Source organism: Bufo gargarizans, chromosome 6 (assembly GCF_014858855.1).
Source record: "Bufo gargarizans isolate SCDJY-AF-19 chromosome 6, ASM1485885v1, whole genome shotgun sequence".
NCBI lineage: Eukaryota > Metazoa > Chordata > Amphibia > Anura > Bufonidae > Bufo > Bufo gargarizans.
This window is the reverse complement of record NC_058085.1, coordinates 61866475-61891366: the sequence shown is the minus strand read 5'-3', so window position 1 is coordinate 61891366 and position 24892 is coordinate 61866475. Positions and strand designations below refer to the sequence as shown.

Sequence of the window (24892 nt, the reverse complement as noted above, 5' to 3'; positions counted from 1 at the left end):
TTGGGCAATGCGGACCATCTCTTGTCGATAGCGGACCCATTTAAGTCAAAGGGTCCGTATCCGCAAACGGCTTGCACACAGATGGTGCCCGTGCGTTGCGGACTGCTAATCTGCAGCACGGGGCACACTAGTGTACATGAGCTCTTAGGGGAATTTTTTGTTTTGTTTTCTGTGCTATACAAGGCTCATATTCACTGGTGGGCATTGGCTTTTCTGGCCACGCTTATTCAGACCAGATTCCCCCAGTCATGACCAGAGCATGGGCTGTTCATCACATAGGGCTCTCGGCTGTGTACATTACAGCAGCAGGGGAACAGATCATGTGTGCTGGAAGGAGAGACCAATCTGCTTGTACTGAGGATCAGGTGTTAATAACATTTTCGATGCATTTTGCACACTTTCACAAAAAAAACTATGCAGTTTTGACACAAGTTGGTGCAATACTCTACACAAATTGCAACTTGAACACGATGTGCAGGCTCAAGCTATTTTACCATAATTCAAATTGGCTTTTGTGCTTGCTCTGGCGATCCCTCACACAGTCAGAACGGATCAAAGAGAACGTGAAGCCCTAGAGCGGGGAGAAGCGCATGGAAGCGAAACTGGGGGTATGCAACACGGCGCAGAGCCGGCCCCCATATCCGATGTCAGGAAGGGTGCGGCACCCATGGGAGGAAGCAGAGTAACAAAAGTAATAGATGCAACGTCATATATTGAGCTTTTATACTAACAGGGGACAACCACAGGGGGCAGTTATGGGACGAGGCCGTACTGTGGTCCATTACAACGCGTTCAGTTAGGCCACAGCTGCCTCTTATTTAACTAAGACCTTTAGTACCACAGTCATTAAAGGGGTTGTCCGGGTCATGAGCTGAACCCGCACATACTCACATTTTCACCCAGGCAGCCCCTCTGATATTAGGATCAGCGCATTTCATGCGCTGTTGCCCTCCTTGAATTGCGCAGGACAAGGGCTTTTTTGTTGATGTTTTTACACCGTTAGGAGGAGGATTCCGTATAGCAGTGTATTCGGTGACATCACCGGCTCTGATGGGCAGGCTTTAGCTCTGCCCTAATCGTTTTACAGGCTAGGGCCACCTATTAGTGCCGGTGACGTCGTCGGGCTCACTGCTGGGCGGAAGCCTTCGCCTAGCTTTTCCCATGGAGAGCCCGGTACGTCACCGGATCTCCTAAAAAAAAGCCTTAATCCTGCGCGATTCAGCGCAGGGCAAAGTAGAGCATCATATTAGGGGGGCTGCCTGGGTGAAAATGTGGGTATATCCAGGTTCAGCTCTGAACGCAGACAACACCTTTAACAATGCAGACTGGCCTTACAGTGCTGTCTTCATTACTTAAATAAGAGGCAACTGAGGCCTAATGGAAAGAGCGGTAATTGACCGCAGCAGGGTCACGCCCCATGACCACGCTTGGTTGTACCTTTATGGTATCTTCACACAGGACATATACGCTGTTGATTTTTCCTGCAGAAAAAGGGACTTGACAGCTTATTACCGTACGTGCACACACTGCAGAAAAAGTCTGCACGGAAACTGACCTGTGGTGCAGATTTTAAATCTGCGCCATGTCAGTTTATCTTGTGGATTTTTGGATGTGGGTATTACTTCTCGCAATGCATAGGGCAAAATACAAAGTGATTTTTTTCTTCTTCCGCCCTATGTATGTCCAGGTGGCCGCCATATCCTTAGGATCGGAATCACACTTGTAGTTTTTGGTGTAGCCAAAGCCAGAAGTGAATTCAAAAGAAATGGGAAATATAAAGGAAGGCTCAAAAAACGGCATGCGGGATTCCGGCCTTACAACTACTACATATGATTATTGGACAATCTGGAACCTGACTGGTGATTTCCCAAAAAAAAACAAAAAAAAAAACAATTATAAAATAAAAATCATATTACACCTTCATACAGTGGATATAAAAAGTCTACACACCCCTGTTAAAATGTCATAAATCATTTCAGGACTTTTCCCACTTTTAATGTGACCTATAAACTGTACCACTCAATTGAAAAACAAACCGAAATCTTTTAGGTGGAGGGAAGAAAACTAAAATAATGTGGTTGCATAAGTGTAACTGTGTAACTGGAGATGTAACTGTGTTCAGAATTAAGCAATCACATTCAAAATCATGTTCAATAGGAGTCAGCATACATCTGCCATCATTTAACCACCTCCGGACCGCCTAACGCAGATGTGCGGTCCGGAGGTGGCAGCGCTGCGCACAGTCACGCATATACGCGTCATCTCGCGAGACGCGAGATGACGCGAATATGCGCGCGCGCATGCGCAGTTCGCGCCGGCATTTCGTCAGCAACCTGCCAGCCAATGATCGTGGCTGGCAGGTTGCTGATTTTTAAAAAATCCAATCAAAGTGCCAGATAGCAGATCATATTAGTAAATATGATCTGTTATATGGCTGCCTGCTCCTCTGCTGGTTCTTTTCGTCGGTTGGATCCAGCAGAGGAGCAGGCTTCACAGTGAGTACACCAACACTTCACTTTAGCCCCTGATCACCCCCCTGAACCCCAATTAACCCTTTGATCACCCCTGTCAATCACAAGTGAAAAGAAAAAAGTGATCAGTGCAAACTGTCACTTTTTTTTTTCACTGTTATTGACCGTTAGGTTTTAGGTATAGTTTAGGTCCCTTGGTTAGGTAGTTAGCGATCAGTTAGCGCCCAGCCCACCGCACCGCAGTCCGTTATTCGCTGATTAGCGTATCGCTAATCAGCATTTGTACTTTTATAGTATCTGGAAGTGATCAAAACTGATCACGGTCAGCTCTATAATAGTACTAGTGTCACTTTAGTTCGCCCTCCACCCAAAACGCAGTGTTTGCCCGATCAGGCCTGATCGGTCGCCCACACGTGCGTTCGCCCACACCCGCCCCACCGCAGTGCCCAAAAAAATTTTTTTTTTGATCACTGCACATTCACTTTACACGCACTTTGCGGCGATAAAAAAATCAGTTTTGATATTTTTTATCAACCGCAGCGGCCTCCGGTACTTCGCTAGCCTCCCCTTTGTAAGACAGGCTTGCTTTTTTTTTCTTGGGTAGTCTCAGGGAATACCCCTAAATTTAGTTGCCCACATGTCTAACAGGGGGTATTCTTCTGAAGAGGCCTACAGGCTTCTGACCCAGTCGGATGAGGAGTGGGAACCCTCATCTGATGAATCCAGCGGGTCAGAATACGAACCTGTAGAAAGCAGTGGCTCTCTGACCCAAAGTTCGGACGAGGAGGCTGAGGTCCCTGATACCACCAGGCGTACCCAGCCCCGTGTCGCTAGACCGCAGGTTGCGCAGGATCCGCTTCAAGAGCAGCAGAGTGGGGCTGGTGCTGTCGGATTACGTGGTGAGGCATACACCAGCAGCCCAGCCCTTCCTGGACCTAGTACCAGCACTGCCGTACAACCTGGTGAAGTAGCGAGCACCAGAAGGGCAGTTGAAGCTGGTACGGTGGCACGTGCAGTAGTGACCCCGTCGCAGCCACCGCAAAGACGTGCCCGTAGAGCCCCTAGAATCCCAGAGGTGCTGGCAAACCCTGATTGGCAGTCCCCAACTTCAGCCGCACCTGTAGTTTTCCCTTTCACTGCCCAGTCTGGAGTTCGGGTTGAGACAGCTCAGATCGGTTCGGCCCTGGGATTTTTTGAGCTGTTCTTGACTGCGGAGCTTTTAGACATAGTTGTGGCCGAAACAAACAGGTATGCCACACAATTTATCACCGCTAACCCGGGAAGCTTTTATGCCCAGCCTTTCCGGTGGAAACCAGTCCAAGTTTCCGAACTTAAAACTTTTCTGGGCCTCCTCCTCAACATGGGCCTGACAAAAAAGCATGAATTGCGGTCATATTGGTCCACGAACCCGATTCATCACATGCCCATGTTCTCTGCTGCCATGTCCAGGGCACGTTTTGAGGCCATCCTGCGGTTCCTGCACTTTAGTGACAACACCGCCTCCCGTCCAGGGGGCCACCCTGCTTTTGACCGGCTCCACAAAATTCGGCCCCTCATAGACCATTTCAACCAGAAATTTGCAGATATTTATACCCCAGAGCAAAACATCTGCATAGACGAGTCCCTGATACATTTTACCGGGCGCCTTGGCTTCAAACAATACATCCCAAGCAAGCGTGCCCGGTATGGGGTCAAATTGTATAAGCTCTGTGAAAGGGCCACAGGCTATACCCACAAATTTCGTGTCTATGAGGGAAAAGATCAGACCCTGGAGCCGGTCGGTTGCCCTGACTACCTGGGGAGCAGTGGGAAGACAGTTTGGGACTTGGTGTCACCCTTATTCGGCAAGGGGTACCATCTTTATGTGGACAATTTTTACACAAGTGTGGCCCTCTTTAGGCATTTGTTTCTAGAACGGATTGGCGCCTGTGGTACCGCGCGAACTAGTCGCGCGGGCTTCCCCCAACGGCTCGTTACCACCCGTCTTGCAAGGGGGCAGAGGGCCGCACTGTGTAACGAAGAACTGCTCGCGGTGAAATGGAGAGACAAGCGTGACGTTTACATGCTCTCCTCCATTCACGCAGACACGACAATACAAATTGAGCGAGCAACCCGTGTCATTGAAAAGCCCCTCTCAGTCCACGACTATAACCTCCACATGGGAGGGGTGGACTTCAATGACCAGATGTTGTCTCCGTATTTAGTTTCCCGCAGAACCAGACGCTGGTATAAGAAGGTGTCTGTATATTTAATTCAATTGGCTCTGTACAATAGTTTTGTTCTCTACAGTAAGGCTGGGAGAACTGGATCCTTCCTCAAATTTCAGGAAGAGATCATCGAGAACCTCCTGTATCCAGGAGGTTCCGTGGCCCCAACCACCAGTGTAGTTAGCCGTCTACACGAGCGACATTTCCCCAATGTCGTTCCTGGTACCTCAACCCAACAGTCACCCCGAAAAAGATGTCGTGTCTGTAGCAGGAGTGGAATAAGGCGTGACACCCGCTATTTCTGTCCTGACTGTCCGGACCACCCTGCCCTATGCTTTGGAGAGTGTTTCCGGAAGTACCACTCACAGGTACACTATTAGCATAGGGATCATCTCACCAGGACAGGCACACAGGGCTATTAGGGCCCATTCACTCACTGCTGCTGCAAACGTCTCCTTTCACATGGGACAAAGTGCATAACGCACTTCGCCACATCTTTGGACGATTTGCGCTTTGCACATTGACCCATGGGGAAGGAGAGGTTTGTTCTATAAAGGTAAAAAAAAAACAAAAAAAACACACCAGTAAGCAAAGAGGTTAATGTTCAGTTAAAAAAGTTAAAGTTTATATGTTCTGTTGCAAAGTTAATAAAATTATTGCGTTGCGGCCTGGTTTTTTCTTTTTTTTCTTTTTTTTCTTTTTTTACCTTCCAGGTGGACCAACCGATCGACCAGCTGCAGTACCGATGTGCATTCTGACAGAAGCATTGCGCTGCTGTCAGATTACACGCAAGTCGGTGTATGCGGCGCTGCAAGACGGGATTTTCTCCTCTGCAGTGACAGATACGTTTGCCAAGGCATACGAGCTGAGGAGGCGGCGGCGTTCCTATGCTTTGGCAAACACTTTGTATATATATAAAAAAAAAAAAAAAATCCCGGCAATGATTTATTCATCCACATCGATTGATGTGAATGGAGAAATCTGGTTTGCCAGGGCATACGAGCTAAGTGGGTATGGATGTAGGGCGGAGCTCCTATGTCCTGGCAGACGCCTTTCCCCTCCATTTTTTTTTTTTGGCAGAGATTTTTTCATCCACATTGATCGATGCGAATAAAGAAATCTGTGCCGTTCATTTTTTTCTTTCAGCCCAGAGGCTGAACGGAAAAAAAAATCTCATTACCTGTATGCTCAATATAAGGAGAATAGCAGAAACTCCTAATGCTGGCCATACATGTAATGATTGCGGAGACCCTCAAATGCCAGGGCAGCACAAACACCCCACAACTGACCCCATTTTGGAAAGAAGACACCCCAAGGTATTTGCTGAGGGGCATATTGAGTCCATGAAAGATTTAAATTTTTGTCCTAAGTTAGCGGAAAGTGAGACTTTGTGAGAAAAAACAAAATAAAATCAATTTCCGCTAACTTATGCAAAAAAAAAAAATTTCTATGAACTTGCCAGGCCCCTCATTGGATACCTTGGGGTGTCTTCTTTCCAAAGTGGGGTCACATGTGGGGTATTTATACTGCCCTGGCTTTTTAGGGGCCCTAAAGCATGAGAAGAAGTCTGGGATCCAAATGTCTAAAAATGCCCTCCTAAAAGGAATTTGGGCCCCTTTGCGCATCTAGGCTGCAAAAAAGTGTCACACATCTGGTATCGCCGTACTCAGGAGAAGTTGGGCAATGTGTTTTGGGGTGTCATTTTACATATACCCATGCTGGGTGAGATAAACATCTTGATCAAATGCCAACTTTGTATAAAAAAATTGGAAAAGTTGTCTTTTGCCAGGATATTTCTCTCACCCAGCATGGGTATATGTAAAATGACACCCCAAAACACATTCCCCAACTTCTCCTGAGTACGGCGATACCAGATGTGTGACACTTTTTTGCAGCCAAGGTGGGCAAAGGGGCACATATTCCAAAGTGCACCTTTCAGATTTTGCAGGCCATTTTTTACACATTTTGATTGCAAGGTACTTCTCACACATTTGGGCCCCTAAATTGCCAGGGCAGTATAACTACGCCACAAGTGACCCCATTTTGGAAAGAAGACACCCCAAGGTATTCCGTGAGGGGCATGGCGAGTTCCTAGAATTTTTTATTTTTTGTCGCAAGTTAGTGGAATATGAGACTTTGTAAGGAAAAAAGAGAAAAAAAAAAAAATCATCATCATTTTCCACTAACTTGTGACAAAAAAAAATAAATTCTAGGAACTCGCAGTGCCCCTCACGGAATACCTTGGGGTGTCTTCTTTCCAAAATGGGGTCACTTGTGGCGTAGTTATACTGCCCTGGCAATTTAGGGGCCCAAATGTGTGAGAAGTACCTTGCAATCAAAATGTGTAAAAAATGGCCTGCAAAATCCGAAAGGTGCACTTTGGAATATGTGCCCCTTTGCCCACCTTGGCTGCAAAAAAGTGTCACACATCTGGTATCGCCGTACAGAAATATCTTGGCAAAAGACAACTTTTCCCATTTTTTTATACAAAGTTGGCATTTGACCAAGATATTTTTCTCACCCAGCATGGGTATATGTAAAATGACACCCCAAAACACATTCCCCAACTTCTCCTGAGTACGGCGATACCAGATGTGTCACACTTTTTTGCTGCCAAGGTGGGCAAAGGGGCACATATTCCAAAGTGCACCTTTTGGATTTCACCGGTCATTTTTTACACATTTTGATTGCAAAGTACTTCTGACACATTTGGGCCCCTAAATTGCCAGGGCAGTATAACTACCCCACAAGTGACCCCATTTTGGAAAGAAGACACCCCAAGGTATTCTGTGAGGGGCATGGCGAGTTCCTAGAATTTTTTATTTTTTGTCGCAAGTTAGTGGAATATGAGACTTTGTAAGAAAAAATAAAAAAAATAAAATCATCATCATTTTCCGCTAACTTGTGACAAAAAATAAAAAGTTCTATGAACTCACTATGCCCATCAGCGAATACCTTAGGGTGTCTACTTTCCGAAATGGGGTCATTTGTGGGGGTTTTCTACTGTTTGGGCATTGTAGAACCTCAGGTATCATGACAGGTGCTCAGAAAGTCAGAGCTGCTTCAAAAAGCGGAAATTCACATTTTTGTACCATAGTTTGTAAATGCTATAACTTTTACCCAAACCATTTTTTTTTTTGCCCAAACATTTTTTTTTTTATCAAAGACATGTAGAACAATAAATTTGGCGAAAAATTTATATATGGAGGTCGTTTTTTTTGCAAAATTTTACAGCTGAAAGTGAAAAATGTCATTTTTTTGCAAAAAAATCGTTACATTTTGATTAATAACAAAAAAAGTAAAAATGCCAGCAGCAATGAAATACCACCAAATGAAAGCTCTATTAGTGAGAAGAAAAGGAGGTAAAATTCATTTGTATGGTAAGTTGCATGACCGAGCAATAAACGGTGAAAGGAGTGTAGTGCCGAAGTGTAAAAAGTGCTCTGGTCATGAAGTGGGTTTCACCTAGCGGGGCTGAAGTGGTTAAAGTGCCTCTGATTAACCCCCAAATAAAGTTCAGCTGCTCTAGTTGGTCTTTCCTGAAATTTTCTTAGTCAGATCCCACAGCAAAAGCCATGGTCCACAGAGAGCTTCCAAAGCATCAGAGGGATCTCATTGTTAGAAGGTATCAGTCAGGAGAAGGGGACAAAAGAATTTCCAAGGCATTAGATATACCATGGAACACAGTGAAGACAGTCATCATCAAGTGGAGAAAATATGGCACAACAGTGACATTACCAAGAACTGGACGTCCCTCCAAAGTTGATGAAAAGAAGAGAATAAAACTGGTCTGGGAGGCTACCAAGAGGCTTACAGCAACATTAAAGGAGCTGCAGGAATATCTGGCAAGTACTGGCTGTGTGGTACATGTGACAACAATCGCCCATATTCTTCATATGTCTGGGCTATGGGGTAGAGTGGCAAGACGAAAGCCTTTTCTTAAGAAAAACATCCAAGCCAGGCTACATTTTGCGAAAACACATCTGGAGTCTCCCAAAAGCATGTGGGAAAAGGTGTTCTGGTCTGATGAAACCAAGGTTGAACTTTTTGGCCATAATTCCAAAAGATATGTTTGGCGCAAAAACAACACCGCACATCACCAAAAGAACACCATGCCCACAGTGAAGCATGGTGGTGGCAGCATCATGCCAAGGGGCTGTTTTTCTTCAGCTGGAACTGGGGCCTTAGTTAAGCTAGAGGGAATTATGAACAGTTCCAAATCCCAGTCAATATTGGCACAAAACCTTCAGGCTTCTGCTAGAAAGCTGAACATGAAGAGGAATGGTCCAGCCAGAGCCCAGACCTGAATCCGATTGAAAATCTGTGGGGTGATCTGAAGAGGGCTGTGCACAGGAAATGCCCTCGCAATCTGACAGATTTGGAGTGTTTTTGCAAAGAGTGGGCAAATCTTGCCAAGTCAAAATGTGCCATGCTGATAGACCTGTAATAATAAAATTAAAAGGTGCTTCAACAAAGTATTAGTTTAAGGGTGTGCACACGATGTGCACAACCAAGTGATTTGGCTTCAGTGGTCCGTGTCCGATGTTGCTTCAGTTATGTTGACTTGTGTCTTTCTTTTTTTTTTTGTCTGACAGGGGAAAAAAGGAAGGTTAATGAAAAGTGTAATTTTATTGCACCAAGAATAAAAAAAAGGAAACGGATGACATACCAGTTGTGCATCCGTTTTTTTGACGGACCTATTGACTTGAATGGGTCCGGCCTCCGTTTTCCACTGACAAGAATAGGACAGGTTATATTTTTTTGACAGATTGGAATCACGGACGCGGAGAAAAAACTGAGGTTTTTTTTACAGCTCCATAGAAATGAATGGGACCTCCGCTAAACTGTGAAAAATGACGGAACGGACGCGGATGCACACAACGGTCGTGTGCATGAGGCCTAAGGGTGTGCACACTTATGCGACCATATTATTTTATTTTTTTTCTTCCCTCCACCTAAAAGATTTCAGTTTGTTTTTCCAAGGTTGAACTTTTTGGCCATAATTCCAAAAGATATGTACAGTTTATAGGTCACATTAAAAGGTGGAAAAAGTTCTGAAATTATTTATCTTTGTCTAATTTTTTTATTTATTTTTTACATCACATAAACCTGACATTTTAACAGGGGTGTGTAGACTTTTTATATCCACTGTCTATCCATATATTTTTAGAAAGCAGACTCCTGGGAAACTGTGAAAATGCTATCCAGCACTTTACAATCATGGCACCTTCATGCAATTTTTGCAAAGTGTAATGTTTTTTACAGATGGCAAAAAAAAATAAAAAAAAAAAAATATATATATATATATATATATATATATATATATATATATATGTTTGTGGCTAAAAGTCTGCAACCCAGCTTTGCAGAGTCGCCACATGTCCGGATTATGTGCAGGGGGCGATTAGATGATTAGTGCAACTGACCATCTGTTCATTTCTTTAGTAGAAACATGAGTGACAGTCAGGGCCACATATGCCGCCTGCTTGGTAACTAGGGTGGTGACATGTACAAAAGCTCCTGTCTCCCCCTTGAGGTGACTGGAGACTGTTACAGGGTATAGATGACCGTAACAAGACTGTGATGGTTCTTCCTGATGTCACTGCAGCTTCCCCCTTCCTTACACACACACACAACTGGGAAGTAAAACTTTTCATGACGTTCCTCAACTTCCAACCAGTTCTGCGCCCCCAATATTGCACCTAGATACTGGGCATCACACCAGAAAGGGGCACAAGCTGGCGAGGGTCTAATCAGTCTGTAAATATGACAGAACAAAAGGTTTATCTAATAAAGTTTAATTGAATACAATATGTACAATATCCAGTCGTCATTTCATGTCCACGAGTTTAAAGCTGTGCGTCCTCTGCTTAGGAACGACATTTACAAAGGTTTTGTAGAGGACGGCACCGAAAGGCAGCTTACTGATGACGGTGGCGATGTCGCTGCTGCGGGGGGGCGGGATGTAGACTTCTTTAGTGTAGCGCACAATTCCGTCCTCTAATGCGTACAACGTCTTGTTACGTCCGATCCCCACCTGTAAGATGCACGCTAGTTATTCCACTGGTCAAAAGTGAGCAACACAACTTGGCACTGTTCATTCACATCACCTCCCATGAGAAGAAAAATACGGGCGTGTTTTGATCAAACATGTGATGTCTGGGGAGAGTTAGGGTACTTTCACACTAGCGGTTTTCTTTTCCGGCACTGAGTTCCGTCAAAAGGGCTCTATACCGGAAAATAACTGATCAGGATTACTCCCCATGCATTCTGAATGGAGAGCAATCTGTTCAGGATGCATCAGGACGTCTTCAGTTCAGTCTTTTTGACTGATCAGGCAAAAGAGAAAACAGCAGCATGCTACGGTTTTATCTCCGTCTAAAAAAACTGAAGACTTGCCTGATCCTGATCAGTCTTAGGGCTCTTTCACACCTGCGTTCTTGTCTTCCGGCATAGAGTTCCGTCGTCGGGGCTCTATGCCGGAAGAATCCTGATCAGGATTATCCCCATGCATTCTGAATGGAGTGAAATCCGTTCAGGATGCATCAGGATGTCTTCAGTTCCGGAACGGAAAGTTTTTTGGCCGGAGAAAATACCGCAGCATGCTGCGCTTTTTGCTCCGGCCCAAAAAACTGAAGACTTGCCGCAAGGCCGGATCCGGAATGAATGCCCATTGAAAGGCATTGATCCGGACTTAAGCTAAACGTCGTTTCAGCGCATTGCCGGATACGACGTTTAGCTTTTTTTAGAGTGGTTACCATGGCTGCCGGGACGCTAAAGTCCTGGCAGCCATGGTAAAGTGTAGTGGGGAGCGGGGGAGCAGCATACTTACCGTCCGTGCGGCTCCCGGGGCGCTCCAGAGTGACGTCAGGGCGCCCCACGCGCATGGATCACGTGATCGCATGGCACGTCATCCATGCGCATGGGGCGCTCTGGCGTCACTCTGGAGCGCCCCGGGAGCCGCACAGATGGTAAGTATACCGCTCCCCCGCTCCTACTATGGCAACCAGGACTTTAATAGCGTCCTGGGTGCCATAGTAACACTGAAAGCATTTTGAAGACGGATCCGTCTTCAAATGCTTTCAGTACACTTGCGTTTTTCCGGATCCGGCGTGTAATTCCGGCAAGTGGAGTATACGCCGGATCCGGACAACGCAAGTGTGAAAGAGGCCTTAAGGCTACTTTTAGGGCTCTTTCACACCTGCGTTCTTTTCTTCCGGCATAGAGTTCCGTCGTCGGGGCTCTATGCCGGAAGAATCCTGATCAGGATTATCCCAATGCATTCTGATTGGAGTGACATCCGTTCAGGATGCATCAGGATGTCTTCGAGTACAATAGCGAGAAAACAAAAGAAATGGAGCTTAAAGTACCAAATGATAAATATTTTATTGCATAATGTCAAAACATGATTAAAAATTACATATATATGTGATGCCAAAAAACAAGGTAAGCAGGAGCAGAGTAATGGAAAAGAGCGCCACCCTGGGAGGACGCACAGGTCAAAGATACATGAATACAGTGGTCATAGGAAAGTGTCAGCACAATGGCGAACCTATAAACCTATTGCATACAATAATATTATAGGGTGAGTAAGTGGTGAAACATGGCGTGTGGAGCAAAAAGCTGAGGACATGAGAAATAAGCAAATAAGCAACACGCCAGAATCCATAACAGACAGGAATCGTGGAAATAGAACTGCGACCAAAACTCACCCAAAGAGACCATGTGTGAGACGACCCAGGATGGTGCTACCCCAATGCGCGTTTCGGCGTGCCTTCGTCAGGGGGTAACGCCATCTTCTGTGGATCAAGTATTTATGGTCTCTCTAAGCCAATAAGGAGTCAATACTTACTCGTCCCTAGGTGTGTATGCTGGTCGGCGCGCAAACCTCCAGCGCAAGCACATCCGGCTACCCCACAGCCGGTGTCCCGCCGGCACGCCCACTTTACGTGACACGGTCACCTGATCGGGCATCTGCTTCTCTCCTCCCCCTCTGTGATGCGTGCGCGCGTCATCCAGAGCCGCCTCCGGCGCCCCGTGCGTCCTTACATCATTGCCGCCCGATCAGGTGACCATGTCACGTGAAGTGGGCGTGTGCCAGCGGGACACCGGCTGTGGGGTAGCCGGATGTGCTTGCGCTGGAGGTTTGCGCGCCGACCAGCATACACACCTAGGGACGAGTAAGTATTGACTCCTTATTGGCTTAGAGAGACCATAAATACTTGATCCACAGAAGATGGCGTTACCCCCTGACGAAGGCACGCCGAAATGCGCGTTGGGGTAGCACCATCCTGGGTCGTCTCACACATGGTCTCTTTGGGTGAGTTTTGGTCGCAGTTCTATTTCCACGATTCCTGTCTGTTATGGATTCTGGCGTGTTGCTTATTTGCTTATTTCTCATGTCCTCAGCTTTTTGCTCCACACGCCATGTTTTACCACCATGGTTGACCTTTGCTGACCACTTACTCACCCTATAATATTATTGTATGCAATAGGTTTATAGGTTCGCCATTGTGCTGACACTTTCCTATGACCACTGTATTCATGTATCTTTGACCTGTGCGTCCTCCCAGGGTGGCGCTCTTTTCCATTACTCTGCTCCTGCTTACCTTGTTTTTTGGCATCACATATATATGTAATTTTTAATCATGTTTTGACATTATGCAATAAAATATTTATCATTTGGTACTTTAAGCTCCATTTCTTTAGTTTTCTCAGTCTGAAAAATGCCTGATCAGTCAGAAAAAATTACATCCATTTGCATACAGTTTGCCTGATCAGGCAGTCAGTTCAGGCAACGGAAATGCCTGCCGGAATCAAACAACGCAAGTGTGAAAGTACCCTTATGCCATCAGTTGGCATACATTTTGCCGAATCCGGCAGGCAGGTCCGGCGAAAGAAACTGCTTGCCGGATCACTCTGCCGCAAGTGTGAAAGTAGCTTTAGGCGTCCCCATACACGATAGATGGCGGCCGATTACGCCAACGTTCATCTTCTGTGTGTAGCGAGCTTGATAGATGCAGTACAGCGTATGATTTGATGCAAGCAGGGAGTATTCAGCTTAGGAAAGGTAAGAAAATGTCTCTTTCCTAAATGTACATGGTAATTTAAACAGAATCAGCCCCCGGGATCAGGTCTTCATACCATGTGGGGGCTTCCAGGCAGGATAAGAGCAATGCTATGATCAGTAGTGGAATGGAGGGACTGCTGTGCCTAGAGGAACCAGCCACAGCACTTCCATGCTTTACAGCAGAATATGAGAGAAGTGGTAAATTCTGAATTGGTAAATGTTGCTTTTGGAAGGTCTGGCGTTTTAAAGGGGATCCGTCAGCGGATTTGTACCTATGACACTATCTGACCCGTTGGCAGCTGAAGACATCTGTGTTGGTGCATATGTTTTAGTATATGCAAATGAGCCTCTAGGAGCAACGGGGGCATTGCCATTACACCTAGAGGCTCTGCTCTCTCTACAACGGCCGTGCCCTTTCCACGTTGATTGACAGGGTCAGGCCGTGCAAGTCATCACGCTATGTCAAAAGTGGAGAGGGCACAGCAGCTGCAGAGAGAGCAGAGCCTCTAGGTGTAATGGTAATGCCCCCGTTGCTCCTAGAGGCTCATTTGCATATACTAAAACATCATTTTTCTCAGCAATGCGGGCACATAGGAACATGGAACCAACACAGATGCCTTCAGCTGCCAACAGGTCAGCCAGTTTCCTGGGTACAAGTCTGCTGACAGATGCCCTTTAGCACCAAGTAGCCTGTGATCTATAGATGAACACATTGAAGTAGGGACTCACCTGGGATCCTGGGTGCCAACGCATTAATCTCTGAGTAGCAAGAATGTTTCCCGCATGGACAAATTCACCTGAAACATTAGGAAAGAACTGGATGAATCGCTTCTCCTGTTCCACGCCGTCAGGACAGACATACAGCACTTCCTCTCCAAAAGACCATCCCTTTATCCAGCCCCACCGCATACTGTCCGTCTAGATGACCGGCGCAGTTTTCAAAGCAATTTTGGGTGGTCATCTCACTATAGTTTTAGAAACTGACTGAAGAGATTATCTTCAGGCAAGTGGGGTACACGTGGCATACAGGTAGTAAGAGTGGTCAAAGGCAAGAAACCTGGCATCAGTAGAGCGAGTGCAGTCAGCCATTTCCTACTGGAAATAAAGCTAGCCACACAAATAATAAGTGACGCACAAACCCCCGATTCTGTTGTGACCGGGCAACCATCTAATATGTACGGGGGTGTCCAAACTCTCCCAATGGCAAACATCAGGAGAAAGATGGGTTGGGCGAGCTGGGTTTCGGCATGCGCAATCCTTTTGTTCTTGGGATGATGAGTGGCGCCATAGGTGTCTGGCAGCCGCTTATTCCATTCTCTTCAGCGAAGACAAATGCACACTCAGCTGAGCCAAGCATGCATGTGTACAAGGGCTGAGAGGAACAGCCATCAGCAATCTAAGGGCTCCTGCACATGACCATGATCAGACTGGGAAACCTGGTCTGTGTGTCTGCTGGTTGCCCCGCGCCGACCGTGGTTCCTCTGAACTGACTGTATGATAAGCATATACGATGTGGTCAATTCCTATCTGATCACAGATTTCTTGTACCGAACGGACTGTACCCTAAAACCAGTTCAGGGGAGCTGTGGTCGGCCCGGGAGATTCGGCAGATACACGTACCGCGTTTTCCGGCCTGATCAGGGGCCCTAAGGGCTAGGACCAGCTTTAGAGACTCACCATCTAATTTCTTGAAGCCGTATCTCCTGCCTGCACTTTTGCCTCCTAAGTTCTTGGAGCTGGTTCCCGCTTTCTTCGATGCTCCTCGGGCTAGAATCCATGCGACAGGGTTCGGCGAAACTAAAAAAAATATATATATAATAATATATTATATATTAATAATATTATTATTATTAATAATAATATGTCAGCACTATATAAATGAGCAAAATAAATAAAGCACAGCCCAGCAGAGAGATTACTATGACAGGCGCCAGACTGTGTCACTGCGTGGGCTCTGATTGGAAGGCAGAGGGAAGCCGCGATCGTGAAAACTGAGAGGTTAAATGACAGGGTTTGGCATGATCGCCGTTACCCGTCATTGCGGCCGGGTGCCGGGTGTATTATACAGCCGGCAATCGCCACGTATGGAGCGGCTCACCGCAGCAGCCTTCTCCATACAAGACCTCACATGTTACCACATACATGAGAATGCTTGAAGGGGTTAAAGAGTGGAATGGGCGCCATAGCCACCAGGTTTCTGCAGTGTCACTGGGGATAATGTCTGTGAGTTTGCAGATATTTAACCCCTCAGATGCAGAGGTCAATTGTGACCACAGCATCTGAAGTAGGGTTGTCACGATACCAAAATTTGAATTCAATTTCGATACCATAAAAAAGTATTGAGATACTCAATATCGTGCATCGGAGCATGAAAAGCTCACAGTGAATGAGTGCAGATCGGGTTGTGTCCGGGTTCAGATCTGAACCCTTTAACTGATGACTTATCTACTGAGGGTCCAAGATTTTCGATGCCAAGGAAAGCGGAAAACCTGACACATTGGGGGAGATTTATCAAACTGGTGTAACAGGCCCATAGCAACCAATCAGATTCCACCTTTCATTTTCTAAAAAAAAATGAAAGGACGAATCTGATTGGTTGCTATGGGCAACTAGGTCAGCTCTACTTTACACCAGTTTCATCTCCCCCAATGACTGCGTGTGGCGCCATGACATACAGTATGGGAAGTCCAGGGACTGCTGACCATTACCAGGGATCCTCTATAGGGGGCGCTGACTATGAGCACCTCTAGTGCTACAATGGATGGGCTCCCGGGAGGTTTAGGTCACGTGAAGGTCACACAGTCCAGGGACGGACCGCTCCCGGCAGAACACGTCTTCTGGTCCGGACTCTCACGGGTGAGCAGAGACGCTATCGGTGACACTTACCGAGCAGGCGACCCGCTCCGCACACCACCGACATGATGGCCGCTACGATGTCGGCGTCACTTCCGCTTCCTTCACCCATATCCGGCGGTAAATTCAATTGCGGTGCACGCCATGAGCTCGTCTGAGGCCAGTGAGCCGGAGGCGCTGCCCCCGGTGCCCTTCCTGGTGCGGGCCTCACGTCGGGACCATGTCACGGTTCTCAGCAGCAGCGACAGCGACGACGAGCGGATCCCGGACGTACCGCTCCTGCAGCGCCTGTGCCGCCCGCCTCCTCTAGGGGCCGCTGCATCGCGACCTGTTCCTCAGAAGAGCGTCTCGTCACGTGATGTTTCCTCCAGACCGCAAGGGGCCGCTGCGCAGAGGAATCCTCCCCAACAGCGCCCCGCCTCCTCACGTGACCTCCCAGCCCAAGCTGACGGCTGTGACCCTCCCCTGCGGGGCGCAGCAGCACCTGGTCCTGGCAAGGTCTCCCAGTCCAGAAAGGGGAAGAAGAGCTTGGATGTGGTCACTGTTCACATAGACACGGGTATAAGACTGCACCCTGCTATGAGCTGCAGTATATAGAAATATATGCCCCAAAATGGAAAACACCTGTGCCTAGAGGAGGTTCTAGAGTTGCTCTTGCCTGTTGCCTTGTTAGATAACCCCAAATAGGGAATACAGATGCTAGAATAGTGAGCTACCTGGATAGACATGGCACAGCCAATCATTGGGCGGCCATACTTGTCCCATGCAGTAAAGGTATCTCCAGATGCGGCTTCCTTGAGGGCCATATCCAGGTAGCCAAGTCCTTATAAAGACCCAGGCTGCTCTACCTGCCGATATATTTGGTAGCAGGGCTATGGCTGTGGGTTCTCCGGGAAAGATGAAAATACTGAAAAAACATGTTCTTATAAATAAACTCTTAAATGTCTGTAATTATTTAGAATGGCTCCTTTAGTCTAGGGGACAATCAGTGGAGGAGCTAAAATGGCGGCTCTTGGATTTATGATCGTAAAGCCTGTCCTCCTGGTGACACTCCAGGACGGCCGGTGTGAGAGCACTTTGTAAAGTCTGCCGGTCTCGGCACTGTGAGGCTGTATATTATGTGCAGAAGAGTTTATTTATAAGAACATGTATTTTTATTTTCCCGGAGAACCCTTTTAAAGGGGTTGTGTCACTTCCGCAAATGGCATTTATCATGTAGAGAAAGTTAATACCAGCCACTTACTAATGTATTGTGATTGTCCATGTTGCCTCCTTTTGTTGGCTGGATTCATTTTTCCATCACTTTATACACAGCTTATTTCCATAGTTATGACCACCCTGCAATCCATTAGTGGTGGTCGTGCTTTCACGCTACAGAAAAAAGTGCTGGACTGTGTGCTTTCCCAGAGAGGCCGCTGTAACGTTACATTACCCTACTTCGTGAGATTTCCCTACCTCCTAACTTCCGGTCGCACTGCTAATGACGTGAGGAGGCGTTCCTGAGTTTTGACGATCTCAGTAGGGAAATATTACGGCCCAGTGCGCAAGCGCGGCTAACTCCGGCCGGCGCATGCGTAGTGTCCCAGTGTAAAGCTGAACTCCACTGAGATTTTCCATAAACTGTCCGTATGCGCATGCGCAGATCGTCAAAGCTCAGGAACGCCTCCTCACGTCATTAGCAGTGCGAAGAAGTTAGGAGGTAGGGAAATCTCACGAAGTAGGGTAATGTAACGTTACACCTGCGCTTTTTACTATGTGTGCAAGCACGACCACCATTGCTGGCTTGCAGGGTGGTCGTAACCATGGAAACGAGAAGCGCACAATGTGATGGAACAATGACTCCAGCCAGCAAAGAAGGCAATATGGACAATCACAATACATTAGTGTAAGGGCCTTGTATTCACTTTCTCTACATGATAAATTCCACTTGCTGAAGTGCACACAACCCCTTTAATTTTTGCCCCAGCTGAAGGAAGGATGAGTGACCACTCTAGTTTGGTTGGCTTAAAGCAGGGGTGCACAACCTTCTCTGGTCCAAGGGCCACAATGTCAGAGTGGACCAATCCCACGGGCCAAAATAAAACGTAGACGGGTTGTCTTGCTTCATCAAACATGGATATGCCACCAATGTCAGAGAGGGTCAGGTCCCACCTCAAGGTCCCGCACCTGTCTCTAGAACGGAGCTCTCAAAGTGAACAGCTGAGAATAGACGTGCAACACTCTCTTAACTTTTTTTCGTAAGTCCCATAGAAATAAATGGAGAGCGCCCTGAGCGGGTGCGGCCACAGCTCCATTCACTTCTATGAAACTGCCGTAACTAGTAAAGCCAGCGCTCCGCCATTTTCGGCACTCCCATAGAAATGAATGGAGGGCGGCCACGCACATTCACTGTGGGAGCTCCGTTTTAGAGATGGGTGCGGGTCCCACCTTTTGGGACCCGCACCTACCTGACACTGGTGGCATATTGATATTCTTTTAAAGGGGTAATACTGTATGAGACACTCATGGCACATGGAATTAATATGCCATAAATGTCTGATATGTGCTGGTGCCACTTCCAGGACCACGCATCTGGAAAAATGGGAGAGTGCATATATGGCCACCTCTCCACTTCAGCTACTACTTTCTGTATTGCCACATGGGGGTCAGGGTCTGCTGATGCGTATGGGGGTCCCACAGATGGCCACACTGTGCACCATTGGTACTTGCCCGTTCCTTCTCCTGCATTATAAATCACTCCACTTTTCTCTGACATGGAAAATACATGGGAGCGGCTATCAGACACAGACCGGCACGTCTATGAGCAGGTGGTCACGAGGGTGTTATGGGCCACAGGTTGTGCACCCCTAGTTTACGGCAATCTGGGATCCACCCTGTCTCCTTTATAGAAGGGTTAAGTATAATTGTACATATTCTTATACAAACCTGTAATCCGATTTTCTCAGTTCTCCTACAGGATGGATCAGGTGGACAAGTGCTAAGTGCTCTGCAGGCTCAGGAAACTCCATGTGCCATCCAATCCCAGCCGGTGCCAAGGAGCATCACCTGGAGCCGAACTGCGGAGAACATAGATGTGAGTTGTATTAATATAAATGCATTGCAGAATACAACTTCCAGCTCTGGGACCCCCACCTGCTGGGTGGTCTCCTGACTTCGTACCACTAGGTCAGGAAGCTGAATACAGCTCCCTCCATTTAAGTCTATGGAAGTTATGGAAAGAGCTGAGCATTCACAAATTTTCATTAAAAAAACGCTGTTTAAAGAGCATCTGCCAGCAGCTTTGTACCTATGAAACTGGCCTACCTGTTGGCAGCTCAATACATCTGTGTTGGTCCCATGTTCATATTGCTGAGAAAAATTGTTTTAATATATGCAAATGAGCATATAGGAGCAACGGGGGCGTTGCCATTACACCTAGAGGCTCTGCTCTCTCTGCAACTGCCTCTCAGCAATACGGGCACATATGTACATTGGACCAGCACAGATGCCTTCAACTGCCAACAAGTCGTCCAGTTTCATAGATACAAATCTGCTGACAGACGTCCTACTATTAGGCTGGGTTCACACTTGAGCGTTGCGCAAACGCGCGTTTTTATGCGCGTTTTTGTAATAGTAAACGCGCGTTTGTGTGATTCACTACAGTGTCCTATGGCCACAAACGCCCCAAAAGTCGCTCATGTACTTTTTGGAGCGTCGGGCGTTTTACAGCGCGATCGTACGCGCTGTAAAACGCCCAAGTGTGAACCATTCCCATAGGGAATCATTGGTTTCTCCTTGTTGAGCGTTTTACAGCGCGTAGGAACGCGCTGTAAAACGCTCAGGTGTGAACCCAGCCTTATAGTGTGTGGCTAACCTAGCACATTCTCACCCAGGGGGATGCGTTGTGCCAAGAAGAAGCAGAAATTATCATCCTTGTTCCTGCCGAAGACTTTGTTGCCATGGTTCAGAGCAGTAAGACGGTGAGGACACTTCTTTCTTCCATTTTCCCTTTGTCTTGTTATTCCACGCGGTCCGACTCTTCTCTGTCTCGTGTATTACAGGAAACCGGACATGACCATGTTACCCTAAGCAGCTTTGTGGCACGTATCGTGGCTAACAAGTCGTGTGCCATCCCTACCCTGGTGGTAATGGAGCTAGAGAAATACTTCAAGTAGGTCCTGGAAAGGAAGGGTCATAAATGTGGAAAACCTAGAAAGTCCTCTCACCATAGATTTTTTTTTTTTGGTGACAGGAATCAGATGACAAAGAGCCGGAAGAAGCTGAAGGAGGCTGTGCGAGGAGAAGGTGCCAAAGACAAGGGACATAAAAGGAAACGCAAGGAGGAACTAGCTCCACCACTGAGCAGGCTAGACGTGGAGGAGGTAAGGCGCTTCTGGGACAGTAGACTGTGAATGTCCCAGGAGATGACCACATGGTTGTCATCTACATTTTTCTTTCAGGCCGTGATGGTCTTACAACTTCACTCAGATGTCCATGTTTGGTTCCTGGAAACCTGGAAGGAGTTTTCGGACTTTGTCTGCATGTTTAGCAAAGCCGTGACGGAGGCTCCAATCAAGTAAGGACACCGCTCTGAAATAGGTTTAGCCGTCTCAAGGAAAGAAATGTAGTCCGATGAAATTATTGGTAGCTGTGATTGATCCTTAAAGGGCTTTTCGACGATTTTTAAATCCATGCTGGGTGCATTGATGCAGGCTTCTGTTCAGGGGCATGTGAGCGGCAGTGGGAGGCCAGGGTGTGGGTGATGTTTTCATAAAGATAATAGTGTGTGGGTGCGGCCTCATGCACACGACCGTTGTTTTGGTCCGCATCCGAGCCGCAGTTTTTGCATCCATTGCTCTGTTCCGTGGCCCCGCAAAAAATATATAACCTGTCCTATTCTTGTCCGTTTTGCGGACAAGAATAGGCAGTTATATCAATGGCTGTCCGTGCCGTTCCGCAAATTGCGGAACGCACACGGACGCCATCTGTGTTTTGCGGATCCGCAATTTGCAGACCGCAAAACACACCGGTTGTGTGAATGTAGCCTGAGAGAGAGATGGATATCAGGATCTACTGATAGATTTGATTGGTCCTGAATAGATCACAGTGTCTTCAAGGATTTTTCTATCATTTATGTCACATCTACAGGACGTGGCTCCCACCTCCCTTAGGCCCCTTTCATACGGGGCGAGATTTCCGCGCGGGTGCAAAGCGTGAGGTGAACGCATTGCACCCGCACTGAATCCGGACCCATTCATTTCTATAGGGCTGTGCACATGAGCAGTGATTTTCACGCATCACTTGTGTGTTGCGTAAAAATCGCATCATGCTCCTCTTTGTGCGTATTTCACGTAACGCAGGCCCCATAGAAATGAATGGGGTTGCGTGAAAATCGCAAGCATCCGCAAGCAAGTGCGGATGCAGTGCGATTTTCACGCACGGTTGCTAGGTGACGATCGGGATGGGGACCTGATCATTATTATTTTCCCTTATAGCATGGTTATAAGGGAAAACAATAGCATTCTGAATACAGAATGCATAGTACAATAGGGCTGGAGGGGTTAAAAAAATAAATATATATATATTTTAACTCGCCTTAATCCACTTGTTCGCGCGGCCGGCATCTCTTCTGTCTTCATCTGTGAGGAATAGGACCTTTGATGATGTCACTACTCTCATCACATGATCCATCACCATGGTGATGGATCATGTGACGGACCATGTGATGAGCGTAGTGACGTCATCAAAGGTCCTATTCCTCACAGAAAAAGACGACTGCGCCAACAAGTGGATTAAGGCGAGTTAAAATATATATTTTTTAGCATTCTGTAATCCGAATGTATTATTTTCCCTTATAACATGGTTATAAGGGAAAATAATACAATCTACACAACCTTGAACCCAAACCTGAACTTCTGTGAAGAAGTTCGGGTCTGGGTACCACATTCAGTTTTTTATCACACGCGTGCAAAACGCATTACACCCGCGCGATAAAAACGGAACATAATCGCAGTCAAAACTGACTAATCCGGACACGCTCGTGTGAAAGAGGCCTTATTGTTTCTGCTAATGAGTAATTGACCCACTTGACCACCTGCCCGGCTTGGTCCAGGTGCTGACCATCCATACATTGATTTTCTTTTTGTATCCTGCGGTCATAATGAGTGATCTGTTGTGTTTGGCTAACGATTCTCCACAAAGCCACCGTAGGATCCTGTGGCACCCTCGCCATGAAGCTCAGCCCCGGAGTGTAATGTGCCAGGGGCATCTTGTGCAGTCGCCATCCTACAATAACATGTGGCACGGTGGATATGTTACTCATGTATTTTCTTGCAGGAGGCAGCGGGATAATTCGTCCTTCTCTTTCTACCTGGATGGTGAGTGGGCAGGAGGGGTAAAAGTCGACCGCTGTGGGAAGGGTCTGTTGGAAGCATGGAAGAGGCAAATCCAGCAATTCAACAGAGTCAGTGTGGAGGTGGCCAGTGCCGTGGTGGCCGTGTATCCCTCTCCGCAGTTACTGCTTAAGGTGAGTGGCCGGCGAGCTAAACATATAGGAGCTCTACAATGCTATCTTCCAGTAGTTATATTACCAAATCAGACTAGTACCCTCTTTTTGCTACTTTGAAGACCTATTTTCTGTCCGCAATGCACGGGCACCGACCGTAGGGCCGCCGCATGCGGATCGCAGACCCATTCACTTTAGTGGGGCCCACGATCCGCATATGACAGTCCGCACTGCAAAAAAGTAGTTAATGCACATGGTCGGTGCCTGTGTATTGCGGACCCGCTGTTGGCCCTGTGCATGAGCCTTTACTAAGTGACTTTCTTCCTTAGGCTTATCAGCGTTGTCAGACAGGCGCAGAGAGACACAATCTTTTAAGTGATATCCTTGTGCGCCGCGGTGAGGGCGTTACCTCCACCTCCAGACGTTTGGGCCCTGAACTGTCCAAGCGCATCTACCTGCAGCTTACGTCCTCAGAAGCGGAGTTATCACTGGACTTATGATGGTACAGGGCTGTATTTGTGCTGTGTGGCGAGGTTTCATTGTGCGTCTATTTTCTATCCAGTTGCTAAGGGAATACAGCACCTTCATTTTTGGATGGATTTGTCAATTCATTCACCAGTCTGGGATCCACATTCTGCATGGGGAGCGGGGGAGTAAGCCACTATCAGACACCCCTGGCAACAGCTTATATCCTACTAAAGCAGGCACGCTCAACCTGCAGCCCTCCAGCTGTTGCAAAACTACAACTCCCATCATTCCCAGACAGCCTACAGCTTTCAGCCTACAGCAGGGCATGGTGGGAGTTGTAGTTTTACAACAGCTGGAGGGCCGCAGGTTGAGCATCCCTGTACTAAAGGATCGTGCATATTGAAATCTAACAGCCTGTTCCCTATCTCCCATGACCACTGTTGTCGGGGGAGAGTTGGGGAGCCCCCTTATGTTTCAGATGGTTGTCTACGCCTGCTAAAAGTAGTGGTCAGCTGACTTACATCTAATGTGTATGACTAGATTTAATACCCCTTTCCAGGGGTTGTCCAGGTTAATTGTATTTATTATGTAGAGAAAGTTAATACAAGGCACCTACTACTAATGTATTGTGATTGTCCATATTGCTTCCTTTGCTAGCTTGGTTCATTTTTCCATCACATTATACACCGCTTGTGTCCATGGTTACGTCCACTCTGCAATCCATCAGTGGTGGCCGTGCTTGCACACAATAGGAAAAAGCGTCGGCCTCTTTGGTGGCCGGGACCGTAGGAGCGCACATAGGCTAGTGCTTTTTCCTAAAAGGTGCAAGCATGACCACCGCTGCTGGATTTCAGGGTGGTCGGAACCTTGGAAACAAACAGGGTATAATGTGATAAAAAAAAAAATGCAGGCATTGAAGGACCAGTCACGTCTCGGTGTTGTCTGCCGAGCCTCGCCATGTTGTAGATTGTTTCTGAATTTTCCTCTCTGTTGATCAGGGCAAATAACTTCATGTGTTGTCAGCCATCAAGAGGAACATCTCGGCATATCACATGTGTATAGGACTAGGGCTACACAACGTTAAAGGGATGGGATATGCCATGTCCCTATCTCAAGAACCGGGCTCCAAGATGAATGAAGCGCATGCGCAGTGCACTCTCTATTCACTTCTATGGGACTACAGAAAAGAGCCAAGCGAACACGTTCCGCTATGTCCAGAAGTCCTATAGCAGTGAAGAGCACAACATGTAGGCGCAGCTTCCCCTCCAATCACCTCTATGGGACTCCTGAAAACAGGCGAGTCACGGTCTCCTCTCCATTCATGTTGGGGACCCGCTCT

At 47.1% G+C, this 24892-nt stretch overlaps 2 protein-coding genes across 2 annotated transcripts; one reads left to right on the top strand and one right to left on the bottom strand.

Annotated features, from left to right (window-relative positions):
- Nucleotides 1–10460: 10460 nt before the first annotated feature.
- MRPL27 (mitochondrial ribosomal protein L27) lies at nt 10461–16788 on the bottom strand. Its single transcript, XM_044297963.1, has 4 exons — nt 16635–16788; nt 15426–15545; nt 14478–14545; nt 10461–10715 (listed from the first exon to the last, which is right to left on the bottom strand). The coding sequence occupies exons 1-4, from the start codon at nt 16711–16713 to the stop codon at nt 10509–10511; spliced, it is 474 nt and encodes a 157-aa protein (XP_044153898.1). The 5' UTR covers nt 16714–16788; the 3' UTR covers nt 10461–10508.
- Nucleotides 16746–24228, top strand: EME1 (essential meiotic structure-specific endonuclease 1). The gene is made up of 8 exons (XM_044297962.1): nt 16746–17160; nt 19547–19674; nt 20474–20560; nt 20642–20751; nt 20833–20962; nt 21041–21156; nt 22917–23106; nt 23415–24228. The coding sequence occupies exons 1-8, from the start codon at nt 16746–16748 to the stop codon at nt 23583–23585; spliced, it is 1347 nt and encodes a 448-aa protein (XP_044153897.1). The 3' UTR covers nt 23586–24228.
- The last annotated feature ends 664 nt before the right edge of the window (nt 24229–24892 follow it).